The 18,015-nt window shown below is 28.7% G+C and overlaps 1 protein-coding gene across 2 annotated transcripts in view; it reads left to right on the top strand.

The window, feature by feature from the left end:
• The window catches only part of LOC122849283, a 34,398-nt gene extending 29,460 nt beyond the window's left edge, over positions 1–4,938 (top strand). For both annotated transcript variants that reach the window (XM_044147956.1, XM_044147957.1), the window contains 3 exons: positions 1,257–1,484; positions 1,707–1,925; positions 1,996–4,938. In XM_044147956.1, the coding sequence (XP_044003891.1) occupies positions 1,257–1,484; positions 1,707–1,925; positions 1,996–2,186 (638 nt within the window). In that variant the 3' untranslated portion in view covers positions 2,187–4,938. The remainder of the gene's footprint in view (positions 1–1,256; positions 1,485–1,706; positions 1,926–1,995) is intronic.
• Positions 4,939–18,015: the final 13,077 nt, after the last annotated feature.

The raw sequence follows: 18,015 nt of genomic DNA, 5'->3' as shown, positions 1-18,015 counted from the left end.
TTTTATTAATATATTTCATAAAAATATTAATAAAATTAAAAATCCTTAGTCAAAAAAAAAGTTGAATCTATGAAAGCTTAGTTTTTTATTTAAATAAAAAAATCTTCAAGATCATGTGAGCTTTATCATTTGAATTTTTCACGTTTTTGGCAGCTGGGTTTTTTTTTTTTTAGTGAAGTGGGAATGTATTTGCATATGCATTGAATTTAATTTGAATTAGCTAAGTGCGTAATTGTATACATAAACTAATTGAAGTTTGAGTTCCTTATAACAATTATTTTCACGCATGAAAACCACAAGCCTTCAAGTTGAATATAATTGTGGAGAATAAAAAAACATCTTCAAGTATTTTTATGTCAATAAAGACAGATGAAAAATTGAGCAAATGCATGACATGCAGTTGGAGTTTTATGTTTTCCACGAGTATATAGAGCATGCTTTCCTTCACCCGAGGCGTATACAAATCATTAATATAATGAATAACATTCTATTACGATACACTTCCAATAGAAAATGCATGATACATACATCACATCAATAGATTGCACAAAAATAAAAAGGGTAGATTACAGCCGCACATATATTTTTTTTTCTTCTTGTTTTTCTATTTCTATTTCTATCAAAGGGTAAATGATGGCTTGTATCAATTATTGATTTTTATTATTAAATATACATTTTCTTGTTTTTCTATTATTAGATTTATTTTATCCACTAGGACAGTTATTTTATTTTCAACTGGAAATTTTTCATTACATAACATTTTAAAATAATAAATGTAAGATAAAAACAAATTGAAATCACCATACTTATTAATTACTTACAAATATTATTAATATATATTTTATCTCATTGAATTTTTTCTCTATATTAATGAGATAGTATTAAAAAAATAATTGTATCTATTTATTTAAGAGATATAATACTCAGCTAATTAAAAAAATGAAAAATATTTATTTTTTTTAATTCAATATTTTGGGAACAAATTTGTAGGTAATTTTAATTTTAATTTTTTAATGAGACTGCTTGTATCGTATTTTTTAAAATGAGCTGAAATTAATTATTGCTCTGCCTCAAAGTATATTTTATTGGTGAAGTCAAAATGACTAAAATGCCCTGAGGAATATTTATTGATTAATTTAAATTCTAGTGTAGTTGTTTTTCTGGTTGTATGACACCTGAAAACATGACAAATTAAATTAATTATCATACATTAAATTAATAATTTAATTTATTCTCTTATTATGAATATGTTTTAGATCATATTGTGGTCAATATTGAAAACATTCAGCAAGGAAATCCATTGCAAGCAATCGAGCAGTTGAATTTTGAAGCTTACGAAGTTGCAATACGACGTGAACAAGCTGATCTTCAAGTCACTGAACAACAGCAACAAGCTCAACAAGAAGCTCAACAAGAAGTTGAGCAAGAAGTTCAACAACCACTTCTTATAAATCAAGCAGCTGCAAATAATGAAAATGATGATGGTAAAATTTTTTTAAAATAATACCTCTGGTAGAAATAATCTCTCCAGATTTCTTCGGATTTTCTACACAATTGCAATATTTCCAGAAGTCTCAATTGCGTCTAAATTCAGAGCAAGTCCGGAGAAATCCGAAAAAATCTGAAGAGATTTTTTCCGCCAGGAATAATTAAAATTAAAAAAAAAAATTAAGAAATTTTCTATATTTAATTTTTTTTTAATATAGGTATATTAAGATGTTATCAATGGAAATGCTATCAGTGTGATGACCAACACATCGAAATGATATGCAGGCCATGCAATTGCATATGTTTATGCCGCGCTTGCTCAGATTTAAATCGAGATCTGACACAAAACGTGGCCGAAGTGCATATGCAGTGTCCTTTGTGCATGCAACGTGCCACAAACTATGATGCACTTTTCATGGACCTCACAAACAATCCAGGTAAATATAAAAAAAAAAACATGATTTATTACTAAACATTTACACTAACTTTTTTGATTTTAATTTTTAGATTTTCCAATTGACTGGAAGTGTCAAATTTGTAGTGACCGTCCAAAAACTCACGTCATGCAGGTATGCAAACATCTTATTTGCCTAGTTTGCATGGAAACTATTCGTGCAAACGACGTGAGAGATGTTTTTGTATGTCCTTTCTGTCGTCGTGAAAGTGGAGCAGTTGAGGCACATTTTATCATGGTTTGATACAAATATTATAATAAAAAATAAATAATCTATATTTAATTTTTACATTTTGATTATAATATTTTAAAATAATTTTAATATTAATAATATTGATAAAAACAGAAAATTATTTAAATTGATATGACCCCGAGAAATTTATTGGTTTACAGATTTATTTTTTTGTTTTTATATTTAAGAATGATAACATAAAATTATAATAATATTGTAAAGAAAAAAAAAGACAATCAATAATCAATTTCGTGAATATATAACATTAAAGTTACTCACCTGTTTGTGCATTTCAACATTCAGGCCATATGACATCTCATAGTACTGAAACAAAAAATAAAAAATCAAATAAATTAAATAAATATAATAAAACAATTTCTTAATTTCATTAATCATCAATCCCAAAACATGTTTTTATAAATTTTAAAAATTCCTCAAAATTTTTTATCATTACAAACAAACAAACAAAAAAAAACTGAATAATTTTAATTATACCCCAGTAAACTTTTAGCAATAACATCATCACATTCACCGATAAAAAAACAATTTAAAAAATAATATAAATACCATAAACTCGTAAAAAAAAATTCCATCTCATCAAACAATAAAACCCTCGTCATACAAATCCATTTTCATTATCAAAAAAAAAAATCCAACATAAGAAAAAAAAGGGCTCATCAAGTAGTACAAACAAATAACAAATTTCCAGATTTAAAAATTCAAATAAAGAAGTACTGAGCATATAAATAATTAAATGATAAAACAATTCACAAAAAAGAATAAATATATTTATCAAATTTAAAAACAGTATGACAAAGAAAAATCATAGAAAAAACAAGAGTAAAATTAAATTGCAAAGGAGATTTAAGGGTCAATAAGTAAAGCATAATATTCACATGTATGCACAATTGTAGAAAGCAAGATATATATTTTGTCTATTAATATATATACAATTGCGTAGAGTATATAATATATATATGTCTGCTATATAAATGCATCAAGCAACAAAATATATATATGTAATAATACTTGCTGATAGCTGACAAACCCTCGACATCTTTCCATCCCTCTAACCTCATTTCCTCTCCGTATTTATATATCATCTTTCTCTTTCTCACCCCTCAAATAACCAACCAACTATCCAACCATCTCCTACCTATATCTCTTTATATATACAACTATAGATAACTCTCTCACTCTTCAATCTCACTTTTATCCACACACAATTTTAGTCTACAATTTTCATCCCCCATTTTTCCCTTCAACCCCTTTAACATTTTCATCCCTCTCTCGCTATATCATGATTCTGTGTTTATTGTCTTTGTCTTTTTTATCTCTCCTCCTCCTCCCTTCGTTTACTTTAGAGATATCGATTACCAGCTCAGCTCACTCTCTCCTTGAAACTACCCCTAACAGTTTGCCACAGCCACCCTCTCACTTTCTGTCTCGGTGTCGCATATAGGTGTAGCAGTTTACAGAAGGCAACCAAGAGGGGTCATTGAGAGCTTTTCATATTTATATTTATCTAATTACAAATTGTATCTTTGTCTTTGTATATTTCAATGATTCAATAACCAAAAAATTTAACAATTAAAATTGCGGCTTTTTGTTTCTTAAAATTATAAAGAAATATTTTTTTTTTTTAAAGATAAGCATGATTAATAACACACAAATTATCTTTAAATATTTTTTCGTGTATTTATTTTGTAACATTATACATAGATAAGGTTGATATGCATATTTTTTTTCGTTAGAAAAAGATTATTATTAAGCTGAGATTGTCAAGTTGATTTAGTGATTATTTGTCAATTATAAATTACGTGTTGTAATAATGATTGGTAATGTAATTGTTATAATATTTCATCAAAATTTTCAAGGTAAATTAAAAAGCAAATAAAGCCACTTAATTTGTGTGTATATGTATAGCACAGACAAAAATTTAATTTAACAAAAGTGGCTTGAGTAGAAATTTTAGTTGAAGAAAAAAAATGAATTATAAATGTTTTTTTGTTGTGTTAATTCTACTGGCTTTTTTTGTAATAATAAGAGAGGCTAAAAGGTGACAGAAGACAAGCTGAAAAAAAAAATTATGAATATAATAATAACAAAAGGGGCGAAAAAAAATGAAAATGATGAGATGAGTTTTGAGGGTGTATATTTTAGACGTACGAACGTAGTTTGGTTTACAGTGTATATATAAAAATGATAATAATATTTTAATGACCTTTAAACATGACCACTCGTAAACACGTAAAATGTTTTTATTTTTCGAATTAAATTTGGTAATTTTTAAAAATTTAAATCATCATACTGTTTTATAAATGTTATATTTTATATATCAATTACATCATCAAGTTGATAATGATCATGAGGACCCAACAAACGTACATAATTATATTTTATTTTTAATCAAGGGATGATTTGAAAAAGCTAGAAAGATTGAGACAAAATAATAATTGAACAGGTTTTATGATAAAAAAGGTGTGAATCTGATTTTGTTTATTTTTATATAACTTTACGTATTTATTATTGGGTTTTTTATGTTGTTATTAATTATAAATTTTTTAAATAATTGTCTCTGGACAAATGAGTAAAATGTCAGATTGACTTTGATGAAAAATTGACGAAACAAGTATAGGTATACAATGCACTGTGTCATCAGGCATCAAGCAAAACCTCACTTGCATCACATGCAATTTTATATATAGGAAAATTAAAAAAATATTAAAACACAAATCTATTGCTTCTGTGTCATGTCAAGTTAACACATTTCAATATCTATATTACTTGATAAACACCTTTTAATAAACGTACATCTTAAAACACCCATCAGATAGAAATTAGTCTTTTTGTGATTTGTGATTTTTTTTTGTAAAATTCAATTGGTTTTGATATGGAAAATTCGTGATATTCACATGAATAAAATAAAGCATTCGTTTGTCGGATTTTCATCATGTTGATAGAGAAAAAAAAATTTTAAAATGAATAATAATATAAAATATATGTCCCAAGAGAATTAAACATTACCTTTCCCCAATGAAAAAACATATTACATCTTGTGGACGTTGCTGCCGCCACTGTATTATAACACTGTCACTATATTGCAGTAGTTTTATATTTATAATATGTATTTCATGTTTCAGGCAAATGAATTATCACTCCAATCATTTTTCCATACGTTAATCATCATGTATCTAAAAATATAAAAAATATTGTGTTTTTATAAAAAGCAAAAAAAAACCAGTAATTCTGGGTGGGATATGTGTTTTGAATAAAATTTAATTTATAATAAAAAAATAAAAATAAATACATTTAACTTGTTTGAATTGCAATTTGCACTTAATTTTATAAAATCGATTGATATTCAATTCAAAGAATAACATTTAGAAAAATAAATAAATAAAAATGATTAGAAAAAAAAAAAATTAAAATAAAGAGTGGCAATAACTCTTTAATTACTTTAAAAATTTTATAATAAATTTCAAATAATTACAAAAAAATTCAACGAAATATTTTAAATAAAAACAAATATTAATAATAATAATAACAGTAATAATGTAATTAATTTTGATAAAGAATATCAAGATAATTTTCTAAAATCATTAACTGATTACTCAAAAGCTCATGTAATTTTAACGAATAAATTACCAAATATTATTGACGAAAGTATTTTAGTTTCAACAATAAATGTAAGTAAATTGTTTTAATAAAATTCAACAAGTTATTCATTAATTTATCATTTTTATTAGGCAAGAAAACCAGGTACAGAAGCAAGTACAATTGTCGTTACTAAATTATCAGATGATTCAATGATTAATTTAGATAATTATAACTGTAAACAGGAAGTAAATCGAAACAAAAAAATTATATTCTACATGATTATTCAGTTAAATAAAAAGGTAAACTCAAAAATAGAAAAATAAAAATCGAAATAATTAGAAAAACCTAATATCGAAATAAAAAATATATGAAAAATCAAGAAAAAAAGAAAAGGGATCAGACTGTCGTCTATACACCCACAAAATGTTAATATCTGAAATTTCTTAACGGTAGCTTCATCTGTGATAAAAAAAAAAAATCTCTTAGCTTGTTCGGATGAATCCTGTTTCGTAAAATAATATATTTGTACAGTAGCTAATTCGATTCATTGGCATATATTATGATTGAATAAAATTCACAGAACGTAATTGACATTTTTATTTATACATTGTTCATCGATTCAATAAAAAGTAGATTGCACTAAAAAAAAAATGAAATGCATATCTAGTGATCAAAGTCTTTAACTCGTGAATTATATATATTTATAAAAACGTGTATTCTTTCAGCTGTTCTATTGTTAAATCGAAACGGAAAATGCAAGCTGATGGAGTGAATTTTCGTTTCTATGAATCAAGTGAGACGTATTTTGTATTTTTCAAGAACTTCTTGAATTCGAATCTCTCTGTTTACATGACGTATGCATTTCTCATCAATTTTCGAGATTAAATTTGATAAAACGATTCCATATGCGTGTTGACCTATTTACTATGGAAAAGCACGTAAATTCAAGCAAATATTAATGATAGTTCATTTCTTTTTCAGTGATTAACATTAGTATTTTATTCGGCCGTAATTGAAAAACCATTATGTACATGAAAGGATTTAGCCAGAAACCATTGACAACTGATAATTTTGTTTGATGAAATCGCAAATAATATTTTTTGTTTTCGTGCCAACATTAATGCATACAATATTTAAATTATATAAATCAGAAATAATATCCTTCACAACTATAAGCTTAGTCACTGGCATTAAATATCATAGTGGATGCAATAATATATTGTGTGCAAATTAAAGTTTAATAATCTCCATTTCTATAAAAAAATTGATGGTGTGATAAATTTAAAAGATCATTTTCTTTCCTATATTTTATTTTATACTCGAGAGACAAAGTAACTCAAAAACATATTTCAAATAAAATCAATTTATTCAAATTTCTTGAGTCACATAGTTCCTTAGTCAGCCATTTTTTCACTAGGACCAATCGAAATTTTACCAATCATAATTACAGAGACTTTTGTATTCGTAAGATTTTACAACTCGGTGGAAAAAGTTTTGGCCCCTGTGCCCTCAAGCCATTATTTTAGCATGTGTCATGATTATTTATAGTCTCTTGCCAGCCAGAAATTTGAGACATAGATGACCGTAAACAATTGTATTATAATTTTGATATTTTTCATAATTATATTTAATGCTACCACCACCGAGATAATTAATCAGTTCTTGTGGAGGCTTCAAATCACCAAAGCTATCAAAATAAATGACATCATTGAGCCGTTTTTTGTATGCAACCCAATGTGTACCATCTTTATCATCAAGATTTACAATTGCTGATTTATTTTTACGAGGACCAGTTTTTGGTAAACCATTTCTCATGAAAAACTCCTCGGAAATAAAGAATTTTAAAAGCTTTAGCGTATTTGATGATATCAATATTTGTGAGAGCTCGATGTGGTAGCATTACAAGTTTTTTTTCTTATTTACATTATTTGCGGGTTTTAAAAAGAGACCTAGTCCTCTTTTATAAGGAGATAAAAATAATCCTTTGCTCAATACAATTGATTCCATTTTCTTAATTATTATGACGTTGATTTTCTCGTAGTAATTTTTTTGCTGCATGTACAACATTTATTGTCTTCGAAATTGTTGCTGCACCACCTGTCATAGCACCAGATGCACTTAATCCAGCAAATAGTGGTATTAAAAATGGTAGTATACTACCATCACTGTTATTTTCTTTATTCAATGGAAGAGGTAAAATTCGTGGTAAACGAATTTTTTTTTTTCCACCAACTTTTTTGACAGCAACACGTGCACTTTCTAGAACCGTCTTTATTGGATCAGTGATTCCAGGCTTTATAGATTGTTTTGATATATCTATAATCCTGTTAAGACTTGTTAAATACTTTTTATATTTTCGTTTTGGGATGATTTTATCTTTTTTATCATTCTTTTCAGTTGTTTGTATTTTCTTGATTTTATGATGAATTTTTTTATTCTTTTTGCTTCTATTTAAACCCATACCAAGTTTCGTTTTCAAATTCATTGCAGTTGTCACACCCCAAGCTACGGCTCTTTCACCAAGTGACGAATCTTTGGCAAATACACGTTGCCAAGCTTTATCGGCAAGAATTTTATGAGCTTTATGTCGTTCTTCGAGATTGTCAGGATTTTTTGAGTAGCTTATATCATGCTCACGACAATGTTCATCCAACGGATCAACACCGCGATCACTTTATCGAGCTTTGTACCCGGACCACAATAATTATACTGTGGAACGTGTAATTCAAATGGCAGGCTATTGACCCCTGTTCAACAGACCCCTCCTTTTTTTTTTTTTATCTTTTTTTTTTGGACGTTGATGCTCAATCATTGTCTTTGAAGAACTAACTGCATTCAATAAAATCCCGAGTATTTATATGTTTTCACGTTAGTACAGATTAAGCTAGCAGCTTGTTCAGTTGTAAAAAAAACATGGAATTTCAAGAACAACCATTTAAGTTGCCAGTCATCAATTTTGATCAAATTGTGCAAAAAACTGCTCCAAAAAAACCATGTGAAAAAAGACATGGAAGTTTATTACCGAATAGTGTAAGAAGTGTATTTTGTGGACCTTCAAATTCTGGCAAAACAAACGCTCTTTTTGCAATAATAATTCACCCAAATGGATTAAGATTTGAGAATGTTTATGTGTATTCCAAATCGCTAAATCAGCCAAAGTACAAATTTCTCGAAAAAATTATTAATAATGTTGAAGAAATTGGTTATTTTCCATTCAATGAACATGAGAAAGTTATTCAACCTGAAGAAGCTAGACCAAATTCACTAATGATTTTCGATGATATATCTACAGAAAAACAAGATAATGTTCGAGCATTTTTTTGCATGGGTAGACATCAAGCAGTTGATAGTTTTTATTTATCTCAGACCTATGCTAACATACCCAAACATTTGGTGAGAGATGATGCCAATTTTTTTGTCCTTTTTTGTCGAGATGAAAGAAATTTAGAGCATATATACAATGATCATGTAAATACTGATGGAATTTGTAAAATTCCGCAATATATGCTCGACATGTTGGAATAAAGATAAATATGGATTTCTTGTGATTGACAAAGATAGTGACATTAATAATGGCCGATACAGAAGAGGTTTTGATTGTTATATAAACATTACAAACGATTCTGCTGAAAATACAGTTTCTCCTTCTGCTACCACTACTGGTACATCTACTATCTAAAAAAAAATATTAGATAATTTAGAGTAATATTATACGATATATAGTAAAATTCCAAAATAAAAGACAGTAGGATTGTGTACTGTGAACTATCAACAGCATCATTATCTATCATGAAACATACAAGCTTACATGCTGAAAAATCATTATTGCATGAAATTGGAAAAGCAAGTGACTCTATAAGACGTAAACATAAATTAATTAAATATAGTCGAGTTGAAAATGAAAGAATAACAAGTGAGGTGTTCGGACCCATCACTGAACCTTTAAAAAAAATGCTAGCAGATGTATCAAAACAAAAACCAGCACCAAGTTCCAGTGGAAATCAAGCAATAAAAAAAAAATAATGCTCAAAGAAAAGATGAAGAATACACGACAGAAGAAGAATACGAGACGGAAGGAGAAGAAGAAAAATCAATACTGACAAATAATGATGAAAAAATTGATATTGATCCGTTAACTTTTCATAAGAATAATATTAGTGATGCTGATGATGATGACACAGACGAAGATATAACAGAGAAAAAAAAAAAAATTTGGATGATAAAGAAGCACCTTGAAAGGCAAAAATCAATAAATTCTCATGACAAGGCTCAAAATACAATGTACACCATTCAAAAATTAAAAAACAATAAATTATTGTTTGGTAATTCAATGATTGGAATAAAAAACCATCATATTTATGTGAAAGATAAAATTTATCCGGCTACTCAAGGTCTCTTGGAGTTATTATTTCAACAATCACCTAATGCGATTATTATTCGGAAAGTTGATCGAGAAATTTTTATTGAAATTATAAAATTAACAAATGCACATCGTAAAAATTTCAAACCTGATGGTGCATTTCTGACAAACAGGACACAAAAATATAAAAATTATGTATCACTGTTTGTCAAGTCTTTGAGAAAACAAAAAGTAGAGAGCAAAAAAGGTTTAGCACTTGTATTACCAAAATACAAAACACTACAAAAAAATAAGAAAATAAATAATACAAATTATATATATTGGGATGATCCCAATGAGCTTGTCAATCGTCTTTAATTACTTGTAGCTTCAGAAAAAGCTGGCAATAATAGTCACGCTAATGAAATTTTTTTAATTATTGAAGAATTAAGAGAAGCTGGTATTATTTGTTTATATATGTGTTCATTCAGTCTTTAATGTACAGTCATTAAAAAAACATTGGAGTGGAATAATGTCTAGTGTTGATATATTTGGACGTCAATTATCAAATAAACGAAAATATTCTATCGGAGGAAAAAGTGATGGCGATGCAATAAGAGGACCACCTGGAGAAGGTTTCAAATTTACAGAAGACAGAAATTATGACATTGCAGAAAAAAATTATGTCACATTGCCGATGCTCAAGACATGAATGATGCTGTCTCAAAAAAAGTAGCACTGATTCGGATTGAAAATGAAACTAATAATCTTCTTAGAATAATGCAAGAAGATATTAAAAAATATAACACTGAAGTCATTAGTAAACTGACAATCAAAGTGAACACATTGCAAAAAAGTGTTGAAAAATCACGTCATACATTAGATGAGCTGAGTACAGAGGTTGCAAGTATATCTCACTATTTGACAGAAAATTTGGGAGTACGTTTAGAAAATTAAAAATAAAAATGAATAAAACAAAAGAAAATAATAAAAAAGAAGACAATAACTATTTAAGAAGCGTTGTGGCACATGAGCTACACAAGCCTGCTCGCAGATATTATCAACGTAGACATGTTGACATTAGAGCTCTCGATGAATCATGGCAATGTGATCTTGTCGACATGAGTGCATATGCTTCCGTAAATGAAAATTATAAGTTTATACTTAGAATTATTGATAATTTTTCCAAATATGCATTTGCTGTACCACTCAAGACAAAAAGTGCAAAAGATGTTACTGCAGCAATGAAATCTGTTTTCCTGAAAGGTTGATATCCAAAAAAACATTTACATGTCGATCAAGGCAAAGAATTTTACAATAGTGAATTTAAGAATCTCATGAAAAAATATAATATAAATATCTACTCAACATATAGTACTTTAAAAGGTAGTATAGTCGAAAGGTTTAATAGAACCCTGAAAAATCAAATGTGGGAAAGATTTACATTCCAAGGCAGTTATAAATAGTTGACTATACTTCCTGAATTGATTAGAAATTATAATAATACAAAGCACAGAACTATAAAAATGAAACCAAAAAATGTAACTAAAAACAATGAAAAGGGAATGATATATTGAGGGAAATATATCATAATCAAAATCCAATGTTTTGTGTCACATCAAAGTTGAAAAGAAAATTTAAAATTGGTGATAAAGTGAAAAAAATTTTCGAAAAAGGCTACACTCCCAATTGGACAACTGAAGTTTTTACAATCACGAAAGTATTGAATACAATACCGATAACTTACAAGCTTGCTGACTATCAAGATAACAATGTTGAAGGATGTTTTTATCAAGAAGAACTGAGTCCAGTACGCTATCCAGATATATATCTTGTTGAAAAAATTTTAAAAAAACGTAAAAATAAAGTACTTGTAAGATGGTTAGGTTTCGATTCTGAACATGATACATGGGAAAATGAATCAGAATTATGAATAATTATATTTACAATGTATATAGGTATAAGAATTTTTTAATAAAAAATTATAACAAAATAAATTTTTTCAAATGTAATTTATTTATTGAATATTGTGTGTATAGGCTTAGGCCAATTTTCTAATAATACAACTTGATTATTTTCTCCAATACATTGTAATGTTAAAACTCTTCTTTTAATACCATCCTCTAATTCAAGGAACTTATTTTTATTATAAAAATAATATTCAGCATTATTTTTCGGTAAGAAAACAGTATATTTATTATTTATTTCGACTGATAGTCTTGCACCAAACTTTTTTCTACAGTAACTTTGAACTTTTGTCACAGCATAGTAAACATCTTTTGTCAAATCTTTCAATAATTTACAATTTTTTGTAAGTCGCTTAGTCTTGGTGTTTATCAGTTTTAAATTATAATTATTTTTTTTGTCTAGATAATAATAATTACATTTGAAGAAGAGCTCACAAACTTTTTCTAATTTTTTTCGTTTTATGAGAAAATGAACTCACATTTGTTGTATTTTCCTCCCGAAAAAAGAAGATCCAAGCATCCATCGATCGCTGCTTTCTCGATTTTTGTAAAATAATCATTATTTTCTGCTAGAAAGACATTATGTCATTCCAGCTATAACTCCATTGTATTCATTATGAATCTTCTGTAGAGCTGTTACTTTGTACTCTCTATAAACCTCCAACTCAGACATTTTTTTGACATCCAATTTGCTCCCCATTTTAGCAACATTATTTAATTGTTGTTCCATTTCTATTGAATGCTGTTTTTCTACAAACATTTTAATTTCAAGCAAATAAATATGTATAAATTATAATACTAATTATCAATGTATATATGTATATTATTAAATTGCTTTCTTACCTTTCCTTACAGTCTTGATATTCGAATGATAAAATTTCAGAAAAACTTCTCGTTTATATAGGGATAAATACAATAGAATAGTAGAAGGAGTACCTATTCAAATGACACGTATTTAGTGTCAGCAAATTCTCACGTGCATATTAATTTTTTGCAATTAATATTTATTTTTTATCATTAACAATTAAATACTACGACAGCATTTTATTAGTTTATATTTGAAAATTCCACGTATCAAGAGTCAGCTAATTTTTTTGCAAAGTTGTATTTATATATACATAGGTCGATTTAAGATTTAAAATTTTTCCAAATCTGTATTACCGACACATAATGATTGGGACTTGACACCATCAAATGACAAATTTTTTTACCATCTCTGCATTATCAACACATATCAATTCAAATTACAGAATTTAATGTTTTTTTTTTTACACTACATGGATTATGAGCCATAAGACATGGGAACATACGACAGGGGAACATACGAATTGGGAACATACGACATGTGACATGAGAAATTGCACTTTAAAATGACAAAATATAATTTTCCCGGTCAAATCTGTATTACCGACCCAGGGTAATTGAGAATGATAAATTTCTTTACTATCTCTGCATTACCGACACATGACAATTGGGAAATCTCACGTTAAAGTGACACATAAAATTTGTTTTACTAACTGAGTTGCAGTCCCCTGTCCCTTCGCCGATCGACCTTTTTTCGGCCTCCCTCTGTCATAGAACTCTCCTTGATACACTACTGAAGCCGAATATTCGGCTGACAGAATCTGGCAGAATCTAGCAGACTGTTAAGATCGAGTATTTTGCTGGCAAAATCTGACAGAATCTGGAAGAATCTGGCAGACTGCTGAAAGTCGAGTATTTGACTGGCAATACCTGACAGAATCTGACAGAATCTGCCATATTTTTTCATTTTTTGTCGAATCTTGCAGAATCTACCAGAATCTGCCAGATTTTTTTCACCAGGGAAAAGGAGTTGATTGTTAATAATTCTAAGGGTCACTGCTTAGGTTCTGTGGAGGGTCAAGTCTACTACGAGTGGTGTCAGTGTGGCACATGTTTCGTATATATTCGAGGTCCCGTAGTAGGCTTGATACGTTAAACCTCGACCTGTGTCTTCCCCTCCATCCGTCGAAAAGACGAACTCTCCGAAGGCTCCGGGCTGGATCGGATACCTATTTGTGTTGCGGGCTAGGAAAGCGTGCTGCGCATGTCCGGGACGATAGGTGGGAGAGTGCGTGAGTGGGGAGTCAGAGGACTCACAGTAGCTAAACACTCAACGTCGTCGTGAGACGACACAACTTGTCTGGCTCTCGAACTGATCACTACCTTCTCCTGACTGACTCTCTTGGTTTACTACTGGTTCTCTCGACATCGTTTGGATATCTCGTAAAGGCTCTCTAGCACTCTAGCTCTAGCTCTCTAGTATCAGAAGTTAAGTCCTGGTGAAACTCTGTCCGAATTTCCAATGACAGACTAATACTAATGGTCACGCTATATGGCTCTCTCAATATAATAATAATTAATATTATATCCTCACTACACAATGTGTATGCGTGAGTTCACGAATAGATCGCTGTAAATAATAACACTGAGATATATTATTATTGCAATGGCAACGTATGTGTAAGACCAGGTCACGGATAGATCGCTGGATGGTTCCCTATACAAAATACTCATTTCATAGGTAGAATATTTGCTCCTACACTTATGATACTTGTGACGTCAGTATTTTATAGTCGCAATGTAATATAGGCGTATGTAACGCACTATACTTGGTTCAAGATAGTTCCTTCAGGTTTGGTTACGTATTTCATAGTCCGATCAGGTGGACCGCGCCCCTTTACCGTTTCTAAGACTGAGTTAGGTTCCCGTATTTTGTTCTCGTTACTCCTACGGCTGTTGGCTTCCAAGATAACCAACATGGCTCCCCCCCGGTGACTTTGAGGAGGATGGTGAGAAATCCTCGTTGTTAACCTTGGCCGATAGTTCTCGCCGTGCAGGTCAGAAAATCGGTTACAATTTATATATAGTTATATATGAATTTATAAAATTATATACAACTCGGTAGCACATTAAAAACTGGCCAACCTATGACTCGCTATTCGTCGATTGTTCTTTGGGTCACCCAGACTGATTTTTTTTTTTCATTCCTTCGAAATTCATATATATATATTAAGAGGCGCTATTATGTATTTAATAATAAAAATTTGTTTGTTTAATAATATATAATAGTTTTTTTTTTTTTTCACATAACGAAACTTTCAAAAAAAAAAATTTTTTTTTTTATAAATTATGAAAATAGATTCCGGTATATACGAAACGAATAAAATTCGTATATCGGCCGAGTGTCGGTCGATTCTTGGATCGTCATGATTATAATGAATATTCAAGTAAAACAAATTTTATTTTTTTCCAATTGCAGCTGCTGTGGTTAGGTAAGTAAGGCTCTGGAGTTTCAACTAGAAGATACCGTGTTCAAGTCCTAGTGATGTCAAGTATTTATGGTGTTATTTTTTCGGTCGAATAAATCACTCAATTCATAAACAAAAAAATTAAACTGTTTAAACAATCATAAAGTATTTTTTTTAATTAAATTTATGAAATTTTGGACGTCATAAACTTGTATACAACTATCTATGTTTGTATACAACCATCTATGTTTGATCCTGCGTCCTGCAGAGTGCCGAAAAAAATTATAGTACTATCGAAAAAGGAATGTTAGCAATTGTTTATTCTGTTAATCAATTTAGACCTTATTCATACGGTAAAAAGTTTACTTTAGTAACAGATCATAGGCCGTTGGTATGGTTAAATTCTATGAAATCTACTCATTCAATGTGCGTGCGTTGGCGATTTAGTAGGCAAGACTTTGAATATGACGTTGTATATAAACAAGGTCGTATTAACGCAAATGCGGATGCCGTGTCGAGAAACATTCCACAAGCGAAACTTGATGCGGAGAGCAATGTAGAGCGCTAAGCGATAAACTGTATCAAACAGCTGTTTGTTCTTACTAATAAAACTGGGTCAAGTAGAAAAAGACAGAAGACTTCCTCATCTGATGACACTAGTAATCCCAATGTAAAAAGCACAGTTGTCCTCGCTTATTCTTTCTTTTCTTTCTCACTTCTTCTCTTGCTGTTTCTTACATTAAAATTCGGTCAAGTTCGTCATCTATCGTCGTCATTCGGTTACTCTGTCCTCTTTACATTAAAACTCAATTGAGTTCGTCACAGTTCGTCATCATTCGGTTTCTCTGTCCTTCAGAATTATATTTATCAATTATCAAATTTCGAAATAAAATATATTAATTGTAAACATAGTTCAATATTTATAATTAGTTTTTTAAAAAAAAAAAAAATATTGTTGGTGTCATCAAGTGGGTATCAATTATATGTATAATTTTGATATTTATCAAAGCATTTTCGGCACGCCATTGTCAAGGGCATCCGGCGTCTAACCAAAAAAAAAAACTATTAAATTATCATAGTTATATTTGTTAGTGATGAAAAAAATTGATAAACAATTATCAAACTATAATTTATTATAAAAAAAACTTTGACATAAAAGTCAAAAAAATATATATATTTTTAGTAAAAAAAAAAATATTTTTTTGGCACGCCATTGTCAAGTGGCATCTGGCGTCTAACTAAAAAAAAAACAAATCAAATTATCATAGTTATATTTGTTTGTTGTTTGTGATAAAAAAATAATAAATAATGAAACTATAATTTTTATTATAGAAAAAACAATGACATAAAAGTCAAAAAAATATATATTTTTAGAGAAAAAAAAAATATTTTTTGTTACCAAGCACGTGGTTGGTTCTACAAGTGTGTTAAATTAATAAAAAAAAAAAGATGGCTGAATTTGAATTCACATCAAATGATAAAATTGCTGCATTTCATGCTGGTGAACGCACTGTGTAAGTATTTTTGTATATTTTTTTGTTTTCATCAATAAATAATTGATTAATTTCCAATTTCATTCATTGTTGTAATGATTCATGCTTTGCATTTTATTTATAGATAATAATAATAATAATAATTCTGTATTCCATTTTTCAGCAATTAATTGTTACATCAGAACACCATTGCGTGTTATCCAATTCAACAGATCACAATGTGGTCAAGGACAAGTCCAAGACGGTTATTATCGTCTTACTGTTAATATCACTGCATACACTTCGAATGACAATTTAAGAGTTGGTACTGCAATCACGATGCATGGTGAAATGACACGTGATCCACCATATTTTGCTGCTGCAAGCATGGATAACATTATCTTACATGAAGATAATCCACTTGATTAACCAAATTATTTTAATATTGATGACCAGTTACATTAACATTTAATTATTATGGTTTATGATTTTAATTTGAAAAAAAAACAAAAATATAAACATTTATTATAAATGTTGATTCGTGACTGGTTTCATTGGTGAAAAAAAATCTTTCGACAGATTTTATCAATAATGAATATTTGTGTGTTTCAATTAATAAAAAAATAATCTTTGACCAAAACGTTTTCGTTTAATTTATTATTATGAATATTTTAGGTTTTATCCCTATCCTGTGTAATTATTTTATCATATAAACCAATGATATTTTTAAATTAAGAAATGACTAAATTGGTGATTTATATTAACGACCAATTTAGTGTAATTAATAATTTATAAAGGTGAGGGATATTATGATTAATAATACTATCACAAAAATATCTTTATTGAATAAATGAATTAAAAAAAAAAATAACTAATATTTCATTTAGTTAAAATAATATTAGGGGTGTGCGAATATTCTAACTTCTTTAATAATTAACTTATTTTCATAAACTCTTGATCAAAACTATGTGCTTTTTATGTGTTTTAATTCTACGTTTGAATAAATTTTTTATTTTAATTACTTTTTATTGAAATAAGTTTTTTAGCACAACATTTTCAAGGAAAAAAAAAAAGTTATTTGAATAAAAAGTAATTTAAAAAAAAAATAAACTCAAACGTAGAATGAAAACACATAAAAAGCACATAATTTTGGTCAAGAGTTTACTTGAATAAGTTAATTATTAAGAAATT

The sequence above is a fragment of the Aphidius gifuensis genome, linkage group LG2 (assembly GCF_014905175.1).
Source record: "Aphidius gifuensis isolate YNYX2018 linkage group LG2, ASM1490517v1, whole genome shotgun sequence".
Classification (NCBI taxonomy): Eukaryota; Metazoa; Arthropoda; class Insecta; order Hymenoptera; family Braconidae; genus Aphidius; species Aphidius gifuensis.
The sequence above is the reverse complement of the archived record's forward strand: the minus strand, read 5'-3'. Positions and strand labels throughout refer to the sequence as shown.